The sequence below is a fragment of the Crinia signifera genome, chromosome 11, assembly GCF_055691185.1.
Source record: "Crinia signifera chromosome 11, ASM5569118v1, whole genome shotgun sequence".
Taxonomy (NCBI): domain Eukaryota; kingdom Metazoa; phylum Chordata; class Amphibia; order Anura; family Myobatrachidae; genus Crinia; species Crinia signifera.
In genome coordinates, this window is record NC_139227.1 from 6,308,664 (window position 1) to 6,331,752 (window position 23,089).

General features: G+C 43.6%; 1 protein-coding gene across 1 annotated transcript in view; it reads left to right on the forward strand.

Moving 5' to 3' along the window:
* RPGRIP1L (RPGRIP1 like) overlaps window positions 1–23,089 on the forward strand; it is a 115,671-nt gene that overhangs the window by 46,236 nt on the left and 46,346 nt on the right. Inside the window, exons 7-18 of the mRNA XM_083164966.1 lie at window positions 2,866–2,971; window positions 4,334–4,480; window positions 6,334–6,407; window positions 12,850–12,995; window positions 14,475–14,581; window positions 15,610–15,660; window positions 17,911–18,090; window positions 19,305–19,422; window positions 20,099–20,551; window positions 20,637–20,788; window positions 21,172–21,535; window positions 22,183–22,394. Of these exons, the coding sequence (XP_083021092.1) occupies window positions 2,866–2,971; window positions 4,334–4,480; window positions 6,334–6,407; window positions 12,850–12,995; window positions 14,475–14,581; window positions 15,610–15,660; window positions 17,911–18,090; window positions 19,305–19,422; window positions 20,099–20,551; window positions 20,637–20,788; window positions 21,172–21,535; window positions 22,183–22,394 (2,110 nt within the window). The remainder of the gene's footprint in view (window positions 1–2,865; window positions 2,972–4,333; window positions 4,481–6,333; window positions 6,408–12,849; window positions 12,996–14,474; window positions 14,582–15,609; window positions 15,661–17,910; window positions 18,091–19,304; window positions 19,423–20,098; window positions 20,552–20,636; window positions 20,789–21,171; window positions 21,536–22,182; window positions 22,395–23,089) is intronic.

A 23,089-nucleotide genomic window follows, 5' to 3' on the forward strand; every position in this document is an offset into this window, starting at 1 on the left:
GTGTGACCGGCAGCCATACTTCTTTCCCTCCATAGAGCCGGTGGGTGTGACTGGCAACCATACTCCTTTCCCTCCATAGAGTCGGCGGGTGTGTGACCGGCAGCCATACTCCTTTCCCTCCATAGAGCCGGTGGGTGTGTGACCGGCAGCCATACTCCTTTCCCTCCATAGAGCCGGTGGGTGTGTGACCGGCAGCCATACTCCTTTCCATGTATCGTGTAGTGTATGAATGGAGAAGTGATGGCCTGATAGTAGGTGGATTAAATTCCGACGTTGTTTGTACAGCAACATGTAACTCTCATCACATCTCTACTGTCCTTTTTTTTGCAGAAGGAAGTTAATAGTGTATAGTGCATGGCCTGTCCGTTTAAATATAGGCTAAGGGACAATTGGAGGTTTACTAATATGGAGGTGGAGGGTTCGCTCTTCTCTGTGAGGAAAGCTGTTCATTGTGTTGATGAAGATTACGCGATTCCCTGTTAATAAATTTGGAGCTTCTAAGTGGCAATTTTCAGGATTCCCCAAAGTTACCTTATGGTTTTTTAGTTCTATACTATTTCTTAGAGACTGAGCAGCCCGCCATAACATAGACTAGCAGCTTGTGACGTGAGCAGTGGGTTCATATGGTCCTCAGACGCCACTGCTTTTATCTTGGTAAGAGAAGTAGGGTGTTGAATTGTGGTGTGTGAAGTGTTTTGCCTGATGTGTGAATGTTATGATAGGCAGCATCTGGGAGCTGTTTTAGCTTTTCTATGCTTGTAATATCCCAGTGAAGGTGGCCATTTTTAATTTGTTAGATCTGAAGCTAAAGTAGAAGAATTTATAGAAAAACTTCAATACGCTTTGTGACATTTTGCCTAAATATGAGCCTCCGCTTGTGATTCTGCCAATTAACGTTCCCTTTTTACTGTACGGCTGTGATCTCCACTATAAACAGCAAATAAACCCGAAGAACAACGAACCCTCGGTGGGTAACCACATTACAGCATCTTGTGCTCTGAAGTGTTTACATTTCCTTTGTCTATGGTGTTTACAGGATCATTCAGGGAAAGTACATTTACATGTTGTGTTATTCTTGTATAGCCCACACAGTCTCCTGCAATACTATACTCAGGATTTGTTTGACACCAGTCTATAATTTGGCATTTGAAATGCAGTCTGTAAGGAATAGTCAGGTGCGAATTGGGAAGGGGACTGGAGATATTCGGTTATCGGAGACCAAAAAAAGAACCGACTTCCAGATCACTCTGTTTGTACTGCTAACAATATAAAGTTAACACTGCAATTTAGATTTCAGTTTGAACACACCCCACCCAAATCTAACTCTCTGTACAGGTTACATCTGCCCCACCTGCAGTGCACATGGTTTTGCCCATTTTGAGAACAAATTTGTCCTGTGATCAGGTCTGAATAAGGGCCATTGTTCAAATGCTGAAGCTCTGGAAAAAAAAAAACTTGCTTAATGGATCTGCGTCTCCATCCCTTTTTCCATGTATACTTCATTCCAAAAGCCCACCTCTTAAGGCCCCCTGAAAAATCGGGTGAAATCGACCTAAATCGCATGTGTCTGACATCTGACCCGATGCGCAGTTCCGTGCGGACCCATCAGCGGCTAAAAAGCACCCGCAACATATCTGGTCTGATTCTGTAGGTGTGTGCCAGCGGTGTCATACCCCTGGCACACACTTATATGTTTAGGTCTGGGCGGCAGCACGTGCAGCTGGGCTTAGTGGGGCGGGTGCAGGTAAGTGTCTAGGCGATGGGCAGGTACCTGGTAGGCAGTGCCGGGCGGCAGCAGAATTTGAAAAAATACTTTCAGAAGACTGGCCGGCCGCTGATTGCCTGAGAGTGTGGCAGCCTCGTGGCCCCAGCGGCTGGCCTATCTTTTAAAAATGTTTCTAAAATTCTGCCACTGCTGTCCGCAATGTCCGCACAGCACTTCCCGCACATCGGATGGCCCACCCCACCACAACGCTGCACCCACACCCTCAGTGCAGCCTGGACCGCGACGCCGAACAGGCACATCAAGTGTCAAATTGTTAGTGAGCTCTCCCAGGAAGCTGACGTAGGAGCTCAGGGGAAATTAGGACCGACTTGTCGTTAGAACACGTCGGCCTAATGTATGGGGGCCTTCACTTTACAACTCTTTGTTCCTACCTGAAAGCTCTCACTAGGGGCCAGATGTATCAAGCTTCAAAAAGTGATAAAATGCAGAGTGATAAACCACCAGCCAATCAACTCCGACCTGACATGTTTCAAACACAGTCTGTGACATGGCAGGCAGGAGCTGATTGGCTGGCTGTTATCATTGTCTATTTTATCACTTTTTAAAGTTTGATACATCTGGCCCTAGAACACGGGTTTCCCACTAATCTGTCATCTCTGTAAACCCTTGGGTTAGCCGCTTGCTAAAATTGTATGAAACCGTAATAACGCCTTACTCTGACATTTATGCTGAACATTTGGCTTATTTCCAAGGAATAAATAGAACACTAAATATGGATGAGGAAGTTTTTTAAAAATAAATCTACAGGTGGTTACATCATTCTCATGGCACTTAGTGTTTTCCCATCATTTTGCATTGCCGTTCTCAGATGGAGATATGTGTGTTTTGGTAACTTGCTTGTATCACTGGTACAGCAGGGTAATAATTATAGTAATCACAGATCACTCTACATGCATCTGGCAACCTTTAAAATGAGGAATTATAGTATACATGACATTAGCAAATGAGACCTCATTACCTTGATGAAATAAGTGCTACCTTTCTGATATAATTATTGCTCCAGTGACTGTCATTTCACGTCTGGTTATCTCTTTTTATGTGGTGCATCGTATAACTATATGAAATCTCTTCTATCTTAGAACAACAATCAAAGAGAATGTTGTAATGATTAAGCTTCAGAAACAACTGGCGGAAAAAAATCGAGCTTTTACGGAGATGGAGGGCAAGTTTCACATGCTCCAAGAGGTATTTTGTTAAATACTTAAAAATGTAGGATTTCCATATTTTCAATGATCAACAATTTATTGAATTTGTTACAGCATTTAAGCATATGTTTTACCTTTTTTACTTTTTAAATACATTTATTTTTTACTGTTGCACAATAATCTGTCCAATGTAATTGTGTAAAGCCTCAAGGGGGATACTGATACAATATCCCAACAGGGGGGCTGTTGGTGGTCTAAAGACTGACCCTGGAATCCCGATACTGAGAATCCTGTCAGGGGCTTCATAAGTGACTTAACCCTCTGCCCCTACATCACTAACCCTCCCTGCTTGCAGCCTAACCCTAACCACCTCCCCCAATACCCACATATACGCACACACACACACAGCCTGACCCTAACCTCCCTGCTAGTGCATAAACCCCCATAATATGCCACCTAAACCTAACCCCTCCATCACACAGACTAACCCTAGCCACCACCCCCCCACACACACACACACAAACAGCCTGACCCTAACCTCACCCCAAGAGTAAAAACCCCCGTAATATGTCACCTAAACCAAACCCCGCCATCCCACAGACTAACCCTAACCATCAGTGCTTGCAGCCTAACCCTAACCACCCCCACATGCAAACAGCCTGACCCTAACCTCCTCGCTAGTGCCTATAGGTAACCCCCATACCCTGCCACCTAAACCTAACCCGTCCATCCCACAGACTAACCCTAACCATCAGTGATTGCAGCCTAACCCTAACCAGCCCACACACACATATACACACTCTAACCTCCCCACTAGTGTATAAACCTAACCCCCATACCATGCCACCTAAAATTAACCCCCTAGCCCCCTTCTAGGTGCATAAACCTATCCCTTCCCACAGCATAACCCTTAGGCCCCCCCCCCCCTAGTGCCTAAGCTCAACTCTCCCCCACCCCCCCTTCCCCCCGGGCTGGACCCTAACCATCCCAGCATACTATCCTCCAAGACTCCTGCTTCAGCATCCTCATCCATGTCCAGGTTCCAGCGCCAATGTTCTGAGGGCATTCTGGATTCCAGCATTGGGACTGGCAAGTTTGAGTGGCAGGACCAGACATGGTTGTGAGAGGAATCTTTGGATAAAACCTTTATTAGGTGGTGGTGTAACATTGAATTACTTCTTCCCTAAATGTCAGTAGAAGTGGAGGAGACCGAGAGAAGCTGGCAAATAACTAATAAAGGATTTGTGGAGCATTGCATAATTCTAACTTTGATGGCAGATTAATTGCAAATAATTTTTAACAAAGTAAAACTTGCTCTAATGTAACATATCTAGCTTTATCTGTGTATATCCCACCTCTTTTTTTTATTATATACATTTTTTATTTTATTACCACCCTGAAGAATCTACAGACAATGAAAGCGAGCCAAGATGCTTTCTTGCAGGAAGTTGATCAAGTTAACAGCCTGCTGAAGGAAGAGCGCAGGAAAAGCCTCCATCTGGAAAAACAGCTACAGTTGAGCACTTTCTCCCAGCGGAGGGTGGAAGAGGTTGGTAACGAACTTTTCTTGCGTCCAACTTCTATTTAGCGACATACACTAGAGTGTTGCCAAATCATCCGTTTTGCTCTTTGTATTTTGCGCTATTACTGTAGTACCAGTTTCCTATTATGCCACGTGCTGTAAATACATAATAGTAACAACATGGAGTAAATAGGGTTGCAATCCTTACAACTACGCAAATGGCAGCTTTGATAGTTTGAGTTAAAGTTGAATAACTCAGGGACATATTTATACTTAATATAGATTATAGCATTGGTATTAATTACACTATACTATGAAATAAGCCTTTAAATGGGTTCAATTGTCAAATTTGATGATGGCATAATGTGACCTAATTCTGTCCCATATTATACATTTTGTTCTATCCTTTCTCTGTCTTTTAATGCTGATTTTTTTTTTTCACTTAGCGAGGTTTAGTTACAGCACATTTCTCGAACTAGACAGGGAAATTGGGATTATGCATGCCATATCCATTTAATAATTCAGCCACTTTGCATTTCAGTGCATGTCACAGTTCACTGAAATGAAATCGTATAAAAGAAGACATCTTTGTTCTGTCTACAGCTCAGCTTTTTTTCCTCTCTGCCAGTGGTTCTCTTTGGCATGTTTTAAAGAGCTTGTAATTGAAATTTTGCATTAAAACAGATGAGTTGAGTCAACTGTGGCAGAGGTTCGCACATTCACATCTCCTGTCAGCGCTGTCATTAGAGGGTATTTGGTTGTTTTTTTAAGTTATTTTATTCAAATTTTATTCATATTTTTAGATTTTGAACTTGTTAATATTGGAGGCTTACCGTGTGTGTTTATAAATTCACTTTGATGTATGGGCTACTTCTATATACACTGTATTCGTGGATCATTTCATCCATGATTGTAACACCTTGTATTTTAAATCTATATTTCAATGTCATAAGCAGAGTGGAATGTTGGAGCTATTTTCTCAAATAAATCATAGAAACATAGAATTCGGTGGAAAATAAGAACCACTTGGCCCTTCTAGTCCGCCCCTTTTATTATAAGGTATACAGATGTGTTTAAAAGAATAGAACTACATACTGCAGCCATTCTACTCTGCTTATGGCATAAAAATATAGATTTAAAATACAAGGTATTACTGTTGCTATATGAATAGATACCAGCGTGAGATATTGAATCGCATAGATGCTTTATAAATGTTGCCGTGTTCTTTATATTCAGTAAACACTGGAATTGGCTGTAGTGTTGCTAATACTAAAAGGATTACACTCCTTTCTGCAGCCTCTACTTATAAGTGCACCTACCACCCATGCGTACCGACATTACATGTTACATGTACAATGTTAATGGAAGGCACCTGCAGGTACCATAGTCCCATCTGAACACAACCTCATTGGTTGGTATTCAATGCGAGGGGGTTCGTACAGTGAGGATTTCTTTTCTTCAATGAAAACAAGCCATCCTCACCGTCAAACCCAAATCCACGAGAGGACGGTGATGATCCCCTTCAATGTCGAGGTTTGTCGCAAATGCAGCGAGTCCACCGCATTTTGTGGCGAGCCCTGCCATTTTAATGGCCAGTTTCGCCGTTTCCACTTCCCCTCAGGGAACAAGCGAGGTGGAAACAGCGAGTGAAGGGGGGGGAGTTGAATACACTGATGGCAAGCTATTGGCGCTTCTGGCCGTCGATGGCTCGCCATCAGGGCATTGAATATAACCCATTGTGTTCCGCCCCATTTTTCATGCGGTTAGGATTCAGCTTTTATATAGATTTATAGTTTCATTTTTATACCCAGCTTCTGTTTTTTCTTCTTTATTTTTTTTCCCAGTGCTCTATGTATGGGTTAATTTTTCTCTTCTCCTAGTTACTTGATCGAATCAGTGACCTGGAGAAGGAGCGTGATCTCTTAAAGGAAAATTCGGAAAAACTATACAGCAGGTATGAAAAGAAGGTATTGCATGTTAAAGCAAAATTAAAATTCAGCCCCAGTACTGTGAGGATACCAACTGGGCAAGTTTTGCTATAAGGTATCAGCATATTATACAGTAATGTACATTGAAGAAATAATGACCAAAACAAATAAACATGCCTTGTTCAAAGGAGCTTACAATTTAAGAGATTTCAGAAACGTCAGACAGTTATTGATTAGAGCAGTTGGTGGGGATCATTTTTAAATGTAGTTCACCATGTAATATTTGGTCAGTGCAGATAGTGTAATGGTTAGCATTACTGCCTCACAGCACTGAGGTCATGGGTTCTATCCCCACCATGTGTTATATATACAGGGCAGTACGGACGGTGTAATGGTTAGCATTACTGCCTCACAGCACTGAGGTCATGGGTTCTATCCCCACCATGTGTTATATATACGGTGCAGTACGGACGGTGTAATGGTTAGCATTACTGCCTCACAGCACTGAGGTCATGGGTTCTATCCCCACCATGTGTTATATATACAGGGCAGTACAGACGGTGTAATGGTTAGTATTACTGCCTCACAGCACTGAGGTCATGGGTTCTATCCCCACCATGTGTTATATATACGGAGCAGTACGGATGGTGTAATGGTTATAGCATTACTGCCTCACAGCACTGAGGTCATGGGTTCTATCCCCACCATGTGTTATATATACAGGGCAGTACGGACGGTGTAATGGTTAGCATTACTGCCTCACAGCACTGAGGTCATGGGTTCTATCCCCACCATGTGTTATATATACAGGGCAGTATGGACGGTGTAATGGTTAGCATTACTGCCTCACAGCACTGAGGTCATGGGTTCTATCCCCACCATGTGTTATATATATAGAGGGCAGTACGGATGGTGTAATGGTTAGCATTACTGTCTCACAGCACTGAGGTCATGGGCTCTATTACCACCATGTGTTATATATACGGGGCAGTACGGATGGTGTAATGGTTACATTACTGCCTCACAGTGCTGAGGTCATGGGTTCTATCCCCACCATGTGTTATATATACGGGGCAGTATGGACGGTGTACTGGTTATATTACTGCCTCACAGCACTGAGGTCATGGGCTCTATTACCACCATGTGTTATATATACGGGGCAGTACGGATGGTGTAATGGTTATAGCATTACTGCCTCACAGCACTGAGGTCATGGGTTCTACCCCCACCATGTGTTATATATACGGGGCAGTATGGATGGTGTAATGGTTAGCATTACAGCCTCACAGCGCTGAGGTCATGGGTTCTATCCCCACCATGTGTTATATATACGGGGCAGTACGGACGGTGTAATGGTTACATTACTGCCTCACAGCGCTGAGGTCATGGGTTCTATCCCCACCATGTGTTATATATACGGGGCAGTACGGATGGTGTAATGGTTATAGCATTACTGCCTCACAGCACTGAGGTCATGGGTTCTACCCCCACCATGTGTTATATATACGGGGCAGTACGGACGGTGTAATGGTTACATTACTGCCTCACAGCGCTGAGGTCATGGGTTCTATCCCCACCATGTGTTATATATACAGGGCAGTACAGATGGTGTAGTGGTTAGCATTACTGCCTCACAGCACTGAGGTCATGGGTTCTATCCCCACCATGGCTCTAACTGTCTGGAGTTTGTATATTCTCCCCGTACTTGAGTGGGTGTCCTCCGGGTACTCCGGTTTCCTCCCACAATCCAAAAATATACTGGTAGGCTAATTGGCGTCTAACAAAATGAACCCTAGAATGTCTGTGTGTGCATGTACATGTGGTAGGAAATCTAGATTTTAAGCTCAACTGGGGCAGGGACTGAATCTTCAAATATTCTCTGTAAAGTGCTGCGGAATATGTGTGCGCTATATAAGAAACTGTTAATAAATAAATAATAAATCATATAAATCCATTGCTATTATTATCATTGGGATACTAGTCCTAAATTGCTTATCTTTTTCATTTATGTGCGGGGGGGCCTACTTTTTATTTACAGTATATTGATGTCTTAATCATATAGAACATTTAATATCAACTTACATTTGCCTGCAAAGTTGAGCACACGTTTACTGTCGTGGCAAGAAAATGGCGATTCTTCATCATTGCCACTTATGGATCTTCACTCAACAGATCTATGCTACTGGGGGACAGAATTACATTGTTATGCTATACACGTTTGTATACGTTTTTGAACTTCCTGATTTAAAAGTAACAATAATGCAAATAAAGTAAGCAAGTTGATGTCGTTTTAATATACCAACCTTCTGCTGGAAGCCTTATGGTAATTATAGCGTTAAATAGTTGGCTAACTCACTCTATTAAGACTCAGGCGTCTAACCAGAAAGTACAGCAAATCTTATTAAATCATTATTCTCTATTAGGTGCCATATCTCTTTTGTGTTGTAAATCATTTTGAAAATTGCATTTTCTGCTTGAGCTGAGCCCAATCTGAATTAATTTCCTTCTTATTACAGGCGGGTTTTCGATTAGGTAAAAGGAAGAGGGGATTTCCAAACCTCTAGTCAAGCTTTGGGTATTCCTCGTGCTCAGCTGGGCCTTGTACTTATGGCTTTTTTTTTTTTTTTTCATTAATCCTAGTTGTCAGAGGCAAATGGTGCATTGTAAAGCATGTACTTTGTGAGTCATTTCTGCTCAGACACTGAGGAGTAGATAAAAATACCCTTTAATTAACCTACTGCTCAATGGAAGGAATATGAAATGGACTCCTGCCAGGATACCCTGGGGGGAATTCTCCACTACCTAAAGAGAAGATACAAGCTCTCGCAGTTCTAAGCGGGACAATATTTGTTAACGCTAAAGTACCAGTGCCTGTCTGGGTTTACGACAATTACAAAACAAAGAAACTATAAAGGAATCTAAAATCTACAGGCAGCAAACGACAAGAGACTATTGTTAATTATTTCATTTTTTTTGTGCCCAACAAAGGTCATGTATTGAAATTCATTGATAGGACCCTTGCTGATTCATCAGCACTAGGGATTGTCAGACACACATTTCTAATCAACGCATGCTTCTGGCAGGAGAGTATTACTTCATCCAGCAAGAACTAATATAAGGCGGGGAGGGGGGGGGGGGGGGGGTTACATTTATTTATATATATATATATATATATATGCTACAGTATACTGGAAACATCAAGACAATATACAGGATATACTGTGTAGCAATATGCATACCTCCCAACAATCCCGATTACCTCGGCAATGTCCCGGTTTTTGGGGACATTCCTGCGGTCCTCCCGCGGCCGGCAGTGTCCCGCGGTGAGTGGGAGGGCTGTTGGGAGTCCCCCCAGTCGGCTGCTGAGTCTATTCCCACAGCCATGGTGCTGGGGGCATGGCTAGATGCTCACAGAGCCTCTGGGTCATGCCCCCATAGCGTCAAAACAGGGGCGTGGCCTCACAGCGCGCATCCCTCTTTCCCGCCTCAGTCTGCAAAGAAGTTAGGAGGTATGAATATGCATCCTTCACAATAAAAAATATATGTATTAAATATAAAGTAAAATTTAATTTTTTGCTATTTTTTTTGTGGGGGGGGGGGGGGGGGATAATGTTTAAATCTGGTCTGCAGCCTTAGAATGGTGATTAAGGAGAAATTCTTCATAAAGTAAACTTCCTCTGGAGAAGTTGTAGCAAATGCCAAGGTGGTATTTATTTTTACACAACCTATCTAAACATATATTTTGACAGCGGTTCACCTTTAACATTGAAATGGACAGATCCTTGTTTTTTTCCTCTAGTAACCAACCATTTCAGCACTAGTTTTTGGTCAGAGCTGGGTGGCGATTGAAGATCTTGGTGCATAGTTTATGGGTCTGTGGTCATGTCAGTGACTGGAATTTGGATTCCTGTGTATTATACATCTAATTTCCTACTGCAGTCCCACAAATAGAGCAAAGTGTGCCAATTTTTTTTCTTCACTCCACATAGTTGGGACTCTAAATTAAGGCCATTCCCATGCTCATCCCACAAAGTCTTTCATCCTCTCTAACCGCAGGCTATGCAAGGCGCCTTTGGTTTAAGAAGCAGCATAACAGAATATGTTTGCCTAATTCCTAAAACATTAGGACAAGTGATCTCTGTGCCATTTCCCTCTCTCTTCCAAGTCCTGTTACCCTAAAGAAGCTCATCAGTTTTGTTCAAGTTTTTACTTTCCTTTTTTTTATCCAAATTGAATACATAACTCCAAGTTCTCCTGCGGTTGTCATCCTAAGAGAAAATGATGTTAAACATGTTTAATGCTCAGGCTTATGCGACACTGCACCACTGCTATGTCCTTAAAACCAATCTCAAAGTAGGCTAAAAAAACAGCAATAAACCAAACGATATAAAAGGAAAACTTTATAATGCTAGACGTGTTTCTCGTTATTAGCCACCAGAGAGAAGAGACTTTATGGCAGTGTCTGATTGTTTGTTTTTTTGTAGTCTCTGCAATGCAGTCCCAAGACTGTAGGGATATACGAATTGTATTGGGTGTCTTTATGCGGGTGTGGTATGACTGCCCGACAATCGGGATCCCGACGGTCCGTTTACCGACATCGGAATCCCGACTGCCAGTGCCCCGACAAGGGGAAGATTGCAAAGAAACCCCTTGCAGGCTCCGTGTCTTGCTTTGCTCGCCACAGGTTCTATTCTCCCTCTATGGGGGTTGTGGACCCCCACAAGGGAGAATAGCTCCTGTCAGTCGGAATCCCCCCTGTCGGAGCACCGGCAGTCGGGATTCCTATGTTGGTATACTGACTGTCGGGATCCTGATTGTCGGCAGTCATCCGGTATCCCTTTTTGCAGTATGGAATCAGTTGTTGGTGGAAATGCTGATCCTTGTATAGCAATATTGGGAGATCTTGGGGTTCCTCTAGGCGAGTAAGTTCTCAATTTAGAAACATGAGTATATGACCCAAAATGATGTAGTGTAGCTGTACCTTTGAGTGTGTGTTGCAATCCTCTGCATTTTATTATCATATACAGTAGGACGCCCGTCTCATTCGCTGACCTATTGCACCGAGCTGGGAGTTTTATTTTTGTTTCTTTGTCTGGAATAACCCCTTCCTTACACGCGCCTGTGATTGGCCAATACATTGAATTAAGCAGGGTGGGAGACCTGCGCTATGTAACCGGTATAGTACGTGGGACATTAGTGCACGCAGATCTGTGACATAAAATGGCTTTGGTGCACCCAGTGTAAATCACAGAGGTAATGGATGGAAGTGGAATTTGTCTCAAAATGGTTTATTCGGTCAACGTTCCTAAACCATATGAGTCAAAGGATGCATATTATTAAGTCAATGGGGGATATGTACTAAGGTGGGAGTTTTATTTCACATGGAATGTTGCTAAAGGTAACCAATCAGATAATATCTATTCTAATAGCAACATCCTATGTAAAACAGAACTCTCATCTTAGTACAGAGTCCGGAGTAGGAGTGAATATCTCCTCGGTGTAAATGCACAGAGTGGTGGCACAGAAGGCTGGCATCCCATCCTCCCGTGGTATACTGATTACTTGTGCCCCTGGGTCCTTGCTCCATTCGTGGTACTGTCCTTCACTGCCGTGTTCCGGTGTGCACATGGATGCACACAGACTTGGTCCACGGCACGTGTACAGCATGAGCCACTTATGCGAATGTTGTCTCACATTCCTGTTTTTGCGACACCACCATGCACCATACGCTCTACTCCCACAGGGTAAGAGACTCCAGTGGATCGGGGGTCGACAGGAGTGTGTCTCCCAAGTAGGGATGGCAATTGATGTTATTGCCATCGATGGTTGCCATCAACGGCAATAGTGCAAACGACCATCAATGGTAGCATACTATGTGATGCATGACCATCAATGGTTTTAACTATCGATGGCCATCCCTTTTATTTTGCTGACTGGCCCGAAGGTAAACCAGTACCTGGGAGTGGGGCTTTAGGGGCGTCAGGGGTGGAGCTATGCTCCGTGTCCTGGCCCCTTGGGTAAGAAAAAGGAAATACTATTCGGTTATGCTTTGCCGTCTACGGAGAGGGATACCATCTGGTTCTTCCTTATCGATGGCAAAACTATTCTACATTGGTCTTAAACCAGTGATGATTTTGAATCATTGATGGTCCATGGCCATCCCTGCCCTCAAGTTGTGTTGATGCTGATTGCAAGTACTTCTGCGCCTAGGGGGCCTCCACGGCCTTCTTCAGGTAGTTGATGCATTGATTGCATTTTGAACATCATTGTACCAGGTTTGTACAATTTCTGTTAAGCCCAACTCATTAATAAGTTATTTTTCCTGGTATGTAGTCTACCTGAAGAATACCATATGGATTCTGACAATATTGATAGGGACTGCAATCGTATAATTACAGGATAGCATTGAACAATCTCCAGTTTGTTATCTTTGCTGATGTATGTTCCCTAATTTTATTGTCTTTGCAGCGCTTTCGAAGTGAGCAACAGTCAGGAACAGCAGCGGAAGTCCAGGGAGCAGCAGCTAAAAATCCAAATTGCCCAGCTGGAGGCGGCCCTTAAGTCCGACCTTGCCGATAAAAAAGAGATTCTTGACAGAATGCAGAGAGAAAGAGGTGTGTGGTACTTGGTCACTCTGCGAGGGGGGAGGGGGGGGGGGGCATGTCCTTACTATAGTATTCCCAGATTTGCTTTTTGCGAGGAGGTACAGAACATTTTAAGATGGGTGTGATGTCTTACATTGACCTGTGTACTGAAGCATACAGTATATATATAACTTGCTGACATTTGTTTAATTTTTTAAGCATACATTAGGGACGCCACACCCACACATTTTTTTATCTAGATTCATTTTGACCAAAGTTTCTATCTTTCTCTTTTTGGTGGATGTAAAACCCAAACATGCAGAAGTGGGGAGTGCCAACAAACAGTACCCCTTTCACACCAGCCTAATTTCCTGGGTTGGGCTAGGGAACAACCCGCTACTAGCGCGCTGGTGTGTAAGGTTCCCGGGCCAAAATCCCAGGAAAATTTACTGGGATTTCAACCCTGCTATGGAGCAGGGTTGTTCCTGGGTTCAACCCGGGGACCTGGGCGGTGTGAAAGGGGTAGGGGGTAACTACCCAGGTTGCCGGTCCCTGTGTGGTCAGGCCGGGGATCCACAGAGGCGGCAACACAAATGACAGGACTGGCGGCGGATGAAGATGGCGCAGCTCTCCAGCGCCCTCACTGCCGCCAGAGAGCTGCGTCATCTGCACCCGCCGTCTGACCTTTCATCTGCGCCCACCGCCTGTGTGGATCCCCGGCCTGTACTGAGGACCAACAACCCAGGGTGAGTATTGTCCACCACATCTGCTGCCATCCCAGCTCCTGCCCACCTCCTGGCCTACTCCCCGCCTCCCTCCCACACCAGAAAATGCAGGGACTTTTCTGGTGTGAAAGGGGCCAACCCGGGAATGCCTCGGCATGATCCGTGGGTATTACTCCTTTGCCCCTGGTGATTATCAGTATTCTAGGGAAGACCCAATATCAGGGGTGGCCAAACCTGTCCTCAGGATCTACCAACAGTTCATGTTTTCCAGGCAATCTGTGGATCTATAGTAGGAATGAATGCAGCAGGTTTGAAAATGTGACCGTTAGTATTGACTACAGCTGTGCACCAGCTAGGAGATCTGGAAAACGTGGACCGTTGGTAGATCTCGAGGACCGGTTTGGCCACCCCTGCCCTATATCCTTAGGTCACCCAACCCCCGTCACATAAAAAAATCACAGAAAAAGATGTAACATAAGTATAAAAATCCCATTTTCCCACACTGAAGCATGACCGTAACTGTGCTGTCATTAACATATTTATGATCAAGCTTATTAGATCTGTGTATTCATTTATATCACAGTACAGCCTTTCAAGATGTGGGAACCTTGACAGGAGAGGAACTTCTGTCATTTATGACAATTGTGTCAAGTAACAAGTCACACACATTTTAAATAATTAGTCTAAAATAAAATCCGTTTGTGCTATGCATGGGATGTTAATTGCATTTCAAGTACAGTGTAACTACTGTAATCAGTGACATTGATGTTTTCTTTTCGTAAAGAGCAATCTGAGAAACTTGATGAAGAGAACAGGAAACTCCAGCTGCGATGTCTAGAACAAAAGCATCAACTTGATGAATTTCAGAACAGAATCAAATATTTCACAAAGGTAATTTCACTCGCAATAACGTGTATTTTCAGGCAAACACTTCAAAATACAAAAGTAATTTTGAGTGCCCATCGCAAATTAGTGGTATGCGATGGGACCCGATTTTCGGGTCCTAAGACCCGCACTGTACAATTTTAATATCGCATGCCATTACAATGGCATGCGATGCGATTTGTAATTGTACAAGCACCCTTATGGGTGATTACAATGTTAAATGCCCCCCCATTGTTAACGCCACCCCCACTATCAACGCCAACCCGAAGCGTGGCAAGCGCGAGTCCGCGAGGGGCGGTGGTACGCATCCTCCGACCTTTTCATACCCCCACTATCCACGGCGGCGTGGAGTTGATTTAATATACTGTGGCAAGCGCTGCAAGCCACCGAGCCCGAAGCATGGCGAGGGGACGCGGAATACATGGGAAGTTATCCGTGTCCCCTCGCGGGCTCGCTGCTCTCGCCACGCTTCGGGCTCGGTGGATCACTGCGCTAGAGTCCTGGCATTGCTAAGATTTCCGGAGTGCCGACATAACCGTGTGTTCCTTCACCGTTTTAAGCTGCTGTAGCACTTCAATTGAAACCATCCGTTTGGCCAAACTTGTTTTACAGCGGCATAGGTAACACTGTGAAGCCAGAAATCAGATCACTGCGAATGGACAAGCCATTTAGATTTGCTGCAAGTTTGGAAAATCTTCCTACTGTAACAAAGTCTCCTTTTCATTTCTACTTCTTACTCTGTAAAGTTAAATAATGACAAACAATGTACACCTGTTTGCTCACCGAACCTGCGAAAACAACACGATTAAGTGCAGAAAATCCAGGACGGAAATAGGGAAAAGAAAAGGCCATGTTGCATTAAAATTTTTAATATTAATCATATGCATGCAATACAAATGATGTTACCTATTTGTTTTATTATTTAGTGCCACTCAGTGCTTGTCTACGCAATGCCAGGGCGTATTTTGTAGCTTAGATGGAAATCCGCTTTACTCCCGCTCACCTGATCATCTTTCTCTCTATTTCCACTTCAGGAGAGTGATGTGGATGTGACTGAACTCAGCGAAGCTCTGATGCTCATTAAGGTAGTCCCCTTCTACCTGTGTCTTAAATTGACCTGTCAGGTTTACACAAGCGACATATGTAAAGACAGTTAAGAAAGAAAAAAAATCTTCACATTCTGCAAGAATACACTTAGAACGCTTACATTTTTTATTATTACATCAAAAGTAAATTAGCAGCGAGCACGCTTCCAGGTCTACAAGTTCACTTCCCCCAACGCATACTGGTACTTTTGAGAAATGTAATTTTATTTTTCTTCCAGTCTTCTGCATTTCCATGTATATTTCTATGTATTAATAATTGCGGCTTCGGCCATGACGATTGCTGTCTTGCTGACATCAATTACATATCCTCTGAAAATGGCCAAAATGCCAGAGAACAGTTAAAACTCGAAAATAGACATTTGCAAGCAGATAAAACTTTCAGCCAATATTTTGCACTCGGTCATGGTTGCATTGCCATCAAGTGCCACATATTAATCTGTATTCAATTTGCCACATTAAACACGAAAGCAAATGAACAGTTGCAACACTCTTACAATTTATTAGAATAGCCAACAACAAAATCAATGAGAACGTTGATAAAGCAGGGCTGTTCCACTGGGTGCCTGCTTGTTAACAATGAAATCAGGATGTAAGGTAAGTGGATAAGTGAAGTAGGGCCCTGGAGGATCAAGTAACTGCGGTAAATAACTGTGGCTAATTGAATATCCACTATACTCATTTCTATGACCGTATCTGTGGGCAGTATTCAATGCTGTGGCGAGCGGCCGGCGAGGGGGTTAAACGGGGGTTAAACCAGCGATCTTCGCCGTTTTACTTCCCCTCCGGCCGCTCTCCATATTCAATGTTCCGGGGGAATCCTCGCTGAGGATTCCCCTAAACAGCGAGTCTCGCTGCTTCTGCGTACGCATACGCCAATTCCCCTGTCGTTCCTAAAACGGAGCAAGGGGGAATCGGCGTATGCAGAGGGTCAGTTGAATACTGACCGGGTGAGCGGTGACAGGGAGCAGGCAGCACTGATCACTGTCACCGCCCACCCCCAGCATTGAATACACCCCTGTGTGTTGTTTAGGCCTACAATAGTGTAAGCTACAGAAATAATCACAAGTGCTTCTAACAATACTTATGTCTGATTTAGTTTTGAGAATATTTTGAAAATGTATTCAATATCCCTTTCACTACTTGTACAACTATGCCTCTATTTTACATTCTAAATTATTTCTGGAAACCCTTCAATTATACCTGCAGGCTCATTATTTGGTTCCAGCATATTGGGGTATTGTGGAGTATTGTGTCCACAGTCCTATTGGACAACCTTGTGTCGTCCAATAGGACAGCTCACCTGGATAACCACTTCCAGATTGTACTTTATATTTTAATTGCATAAATAAATGTCAATTTACAGTAAACAGCATTGTATCAGTTGAATTGTGTTATCTCTGTTCATTAAAAATGAAAATAAGTCAACTATAGAATTTTGGTGATCCAAGAAATAAAGAAATAATATTGGTGATGAGTTGGCGACACAGGGGCAAATTTATTAAGTTTGGTGCAGTGATAAACTGTCTGGGTTTTATCACCGGCCAATCAGCTCCTACCTGTGAAGTTACAGGCTTGGTTTGAAACATGACAGGTAGGAGCTGATTGGTCGGTGATAAAAACCAGAGACTTTATCACTTCACCGAGCTTAGTAAATCTACCCCACAGTACTTGGTCCATTTTCATTTCTACGTGTTGTCTCTATGAACCACTCCCTTATCATATAAGAGAAGACCTCATCAAAGCTGCAGCTTGTGGCTTGCAAATGTAGTATCTGTTCCATATCTCTGTGAAGTCTGTGGTATGCAGGTCTTGTGTCTCCCGCTGAGATTTGCTCATCAGCCATGGAACTCCCTGTAATCGGCATGTGCAGTTTGTCTATATAATTGGTTGTGGCTTAAAAAAGCCTTATGCAACATGTGGCTCAGACTTAATTCTGGCACTATAACAATTACAAACAGACTAAGCCAACAGCGCAGTCCAGAATATACTCATAATAAAGTTATAATTAGTTGGCATTAAAAATGGCTTTGTTAATCATCAACGTCTTTTCTGCTTCGAGAATTATTAAGTGCTACATTTTCCAGACCCCAAAGTCAACTCTCCGGGGGTTCTGTAACCCTTGCGTGAACATTGTCGTAAAGTTGCAAGGATATCACAAATTGGATATGGGTGTTTGGTTAAATAAGCTCATTAAACAGTATGCAAGAGGTAACATGTTTTCTGCTCTAGGCACGCAAGCAGCAGAAGACTGGGGAACTGACATTTTTGGAGAAGGTGGACGATGACATGGGTAAAGACCTTGAGAAGTCATTAAGGGATTTACAGGCGAGCCACGCAGAAACTGTGCATGAGCTGGAGAAGACCAGGAACATGCTGATAGTGCAGCATAAAATAAACAAGGATTACCAGGTCATTAAACACATACCATCTCTCTGAAATAAACACATATTTTAATCTCTTTAAGTAATCTCTTCCATTGTTCTCTTGAGTACACAATGGGCCTGATTCTAGCTGACGCTTTCCGATGTTGGGGGATTTCGCATGCATGAATGTTCGCATGTGCAGACTCCCTTTGCGAAGGCGTTCGCTTTGTTGATGGTGGGGAGGGGGCGGGCAGGGGTGGATTGGTATAGATAACTGGCCCAGAAACAATCTGTAAGCAGCCCTGGGGGGGGGGGGGGTGCGGGTTTGCACGCTACTGCCTGGGGGGGGGGGTGCGGGGGCTCACGCTACTTGCGGGTGCTCGCGCTACTGCCCAGGGGGGGTTTGCGGGTGCTTGCGCTACTGCTCTAGTCCCACCACCACACGGCCACCCAGCAGGGTCTCCTTGTCCCGGGCAGCTCCAGGTCCCCGCTGGTGCAGGAGTCGGGTGACGTCATCCTATGCGGCCGCAGCATAGACGCATCGGATGGTCCCTGCTCCGGCCCTGATAGCACGGTCAGTGGGCCAATCTGCCCCTGGGCAGGGGAACGCCCAGTGTGTTATGGGTGTCCCCATAAAAACCACCAGGCGTTCCCCTGGGAACGCAGGCGCGGCGATGTCTGCATGGGGCAAGTGGCTGACGTCACATGATGTCAGCGCCCGTCCCCAATTTGGCGATCAGTGGCCATCTGAAAAGTAAGCATTGACTTCATTTTCAGACTAGATGCTGCAGAAATCATTCGACAGTCAGCGTTCGGGAACATGCGGGGGGATGTGTAAGCTTACACATCCCCTTGCGTGCAAATGCGGGGATTCGCTCCTCGTGGGAAGGCGGCTGTTTGGTCGGGTGGCGGGCGGCTACCTATTAGCTAGGCTGCGAACAAACTCCGCCTGGCGAACAGGTCTGAATCAGGCCGAATGTTTCAATACAATTCCAAAAAAGTATTTTCCTTTTTTTAAATATATTTTTCAAAGTTTAATATTTAAAAAAAAAAAAATTCTACACCCAAAATGTAGCAAACGGGTGTCCCCCTTTACCTGTAGCCTTGGCTGGTTAATGCCATCTTATTTATTAATTAATTAATTTAAACTATTGATGCAGTTGTTACTAATTTCCACTCACTGAATCTAATGGACCAGCGCTGTGGAAGTTTGTGGCACTTTACAGAAAATGATAATGAGGAGATGTCCTTTATCATTAGGTTGAAGTGGACGCAGTAACAAAGAAGATGGATGGAATACGCCAAGATTATGAGATTAAGTTGGAGCAGTATGCCCACCTGCTTGATGTCAGAGCTGCTCGCATACGCAAGCTAGAAGGTAGAAGGGATTGGTTTCAGGGAGACAACACCTTCCTTCTCTTGGGGCATATTCCTATAGACATCTCATGCTGCTCTAACACCTAAACATAGCTACTGTATAATTTCTCTAACATTACTGTAACATCCTGTGGAGGAAGAACTGATGTAAAATATTCAGATTTCTCTGAACAGTGCTGCAAACTGTAAGGTTTGGGTCAGATTGTTCTCATTTTTGGGGAGAGGAGTTTTTTGATTAGTCATCAATAATTAATGGTGATGTATCCCATCTCCATCATGCGCAGCCACAGTTGATGAACCTGTTGGAGAGGAGAAGGATACAGGGGGGGGAGGAGGAGGAGGAGGAGGAGGAGGAGGAGGAGGAGGAGGAGGAGGAGGAGGAGGAGGAGGAGGGGTAAATGTAACTATAGAAGAAAGTAGTGGATTGGATATGGACATGTTGTAAGTTCGAAACTGCTAGTTATTTCTACTACAGGTAACTGCACTATTGATGATCATATATCAGTAGAAAGATTATATGACTTTCAGACTATTTAAAAATAATAGTAATATATATATATATATGTATTTGATTATTTGAGCTCTTAAATGTGCATACCATACAACATCTATGTTTTTCTTTGTATCCATTTGTCTACCCTGCCAAAAGACTACCAGGCTTGTCATTTACTTTGCAGCTCAGTTGAAGGACATTGCATATGGCACCAAGCAGTATAAATTTACACCAGACATAACACCAGAAGATGACGTGGAAGAATTTGACGAATCTATGCATTTAGAAAGGGGTGAGAATCTCCTTGAGATCCACCTATCCAAGGTGGTCTTCTCTTCCTTAGCAACCAGCAGCTTTGGAGACCAGGAACCATCTACCTTCTGTACATATGCCTTTTATGACTTTGAACTCCAAACAACACCTGTTGTGCAAGGTTTGCAACCATCCTACAAATTCACCACTCAATATTTGGTGCGAGTGAATGACTTTTTCCTACAGTATATACAAAAGAACACTGTAAGGCTGGAGGTTCATCTGGCCATTGGCACAGATTACAAGACTGTTGCTGTGTGTCAGCTGAAGTTCCATGATATCTTGGAGAAGACTGGGCGTATCTACCTTAGCGCCATGCTGGTTGGTAAGTAATACTAAGATTCCATACTAGAGATATTCAATGATGGAATTAGGGGTTCAATATGCCATCTTATTTATTTTATTTTTAGGGGTCGACAATGACATTAGTGATTATGGCACTGTGGAATATTGGATAAAGCTAAAAGTACCCATGGAGCAGGCAGTCCGACTCTATAAAGAACGAGCTAAGGCGTTGGGCTATATCTCATCCAACCTCAAGGACCCATTGCAGAATAATCAGGTAGGCACCCTCTCCTAAACTTTCTAACAAGCAATAATAATGGTTCCATAACAGCAATTGGCTTTTGGGAAACCTTTGGCTGATTTATCAAATCTCTACTTAAGTTGGCCACCGAAATCCTGCTTATTCAGATGCCTTTCACCATATGCATTCTGCAAATTACCAGCTCTCCGCTCATCATGCAGGGCAAAAACTGGTCTACTGGTGACTGTATCACATTGGGTCCTTTGTGTGAACTGGATCTTATGCTTTATTACCTAAACTGTATGCTGTCTTTGTTATCTTCTATTTTTCTCACACATGACGTTAACTACATACCAACAAGTTACAGATAATAGCTACTTTCAGTAGCTACAATAATTAATTGTTTGGTTTTCCTTAAGCCACCAGGTGCTGGAACATCTAAAAACTTTGGCCTAATGGAAGACAATCTCAATGAACTGTTCATCACCATCAATAGTTGCAATAACTTGCAGTCCGGGACCAGCTCATCGCAACCCAGCCCATATGTGGCTTATAAGTTTTTCCACTTTGCTGACCACTACACCACCATTGTTAAAAGCAGTAATAATCCTCAGTTTGAAGACCACAAAAGCTTCCCGGTGCCTATGAATGCTGATGTGGACCAATATCTAAAATCTGATTCCTTGATTTTATATGTTTTTGATGATGACGAAATAAGCGATGCCTACAGTGGAAAAGCCAGGGTGCCGCTCATCTCTCTTGCTCATGATAAATGCATATCAGGTATCACTTCTGCTCAATTATACGTATGATTGTTTACAGCCTCTTAACCCCTTCACTGGTGGAGTTTTTTTTAAGGAGTGCTCCCCAGAGGGCAGTTTTTTTTTGGAGAGCGCTCCCTAAAAAAAAAAAACCACTGCTGCGTGTCCTGTGGCCGGACGGCGCTGCTGCACAATATATCAGCCACTGCCCGACCCTGTGCCCGGCAACACAGCTGTGTGCGTTAGCAAGGTCATGCCGCACACAGCCAGGAGGAAGGACCCTGGGTCAGGCAGCCGAAGCCAAGGGGGGGGGGGGGGATTGTGGAAATGCCAGTGTTAGCACCATAGCATAGCCCAGAAAATGTCCTGGATTACCAGTGAAGTGGTTAATGCACAACTCCACCTGTAGTTGGCTTGTCGCTAATTAAATACGTCCTCTGTCTATTGCGAGCCACTACTTCACTGTCTCATACATCTTTGTTGTTCAGCTAAGTAGTGGTAATTGCTTTTCACTCCTCTTTTGACAACCATATATGTAATACAGGTATGGCTGTTTTCTTATACCCATAAATGTAAATGCAATCTTGTTTAGATAAAACCCCCTGAATATCTGGAAAACTGATAAATAAAAATGATGTTTTTTCTCTTTTTGGGGGGGAAATTTCTTAGGTACATTTCAGCTCACAGATTATAAGGGCAATGATACAGGTACTATTAAAGTTACACTAAAGTGGAAGTCCACATATCTACCACCAAGAGATTCCATTTTTAAAGGACCGTTGGTGGATGATCTGCCACATGAAGTACCGGTGCCTACCCGCTTACTAAGAGATGAAGAAGTACAGGCTCCAAAGGAAACCATTTTAGAGCCTGCGTCTATCGTAAGTACTATATCTGTGACTACATGTAGCCGGACAATAAATATGATCATACATTTACTTACAGTATTGAAATCATCTTGCAATAGTCATTGTAAATTTTAATGGGGTTTTTATTAATTTCACATTTTTACAGTTTGGAAATACTGGTTTATGTTCACAGCACAGAACAAAGTTGATTCCGATAATAGATGGGACCGTGTTCAACAGGGACCAGTGCAGTCATTTCCATTGCAGTATTAGAACTAGTATAGAGGTCAGGGGGCCCCAACCTGCACTCCGGGCTCCTGCAGAAGTACATACAGCCTTGCAGGGTTTTCTGAATACCCCCCGGTGTGTTTTCCTATAGTTTATGTGCAAACAATGTATTTAGCCCACTACATTCAAACTTCAAAGACTCTGTTCTACCAGTGTCCAAATACCTCTGCTGGATCCTTAAAGAACTTTGTTCCCTGACATCTATAGCTCTTGGGTGCCGGACAGTTTCCCGACAGTCATTACCCCGACGTCGGGATCCTGACAGTCAAAACCCCGACACTCGGGGTCCCGATGGCCACCGGCTATTCTCCCTCATGGTCTGAGTCCGGCCAGTCGGGATCCCGACGTTGGGCTAATGACTGTCGGGATCCCGACTGTTGGGACCATATACCACACCCATAGCTCTTATGAACCTTGTTCATACTGTACATGGGTTGAGT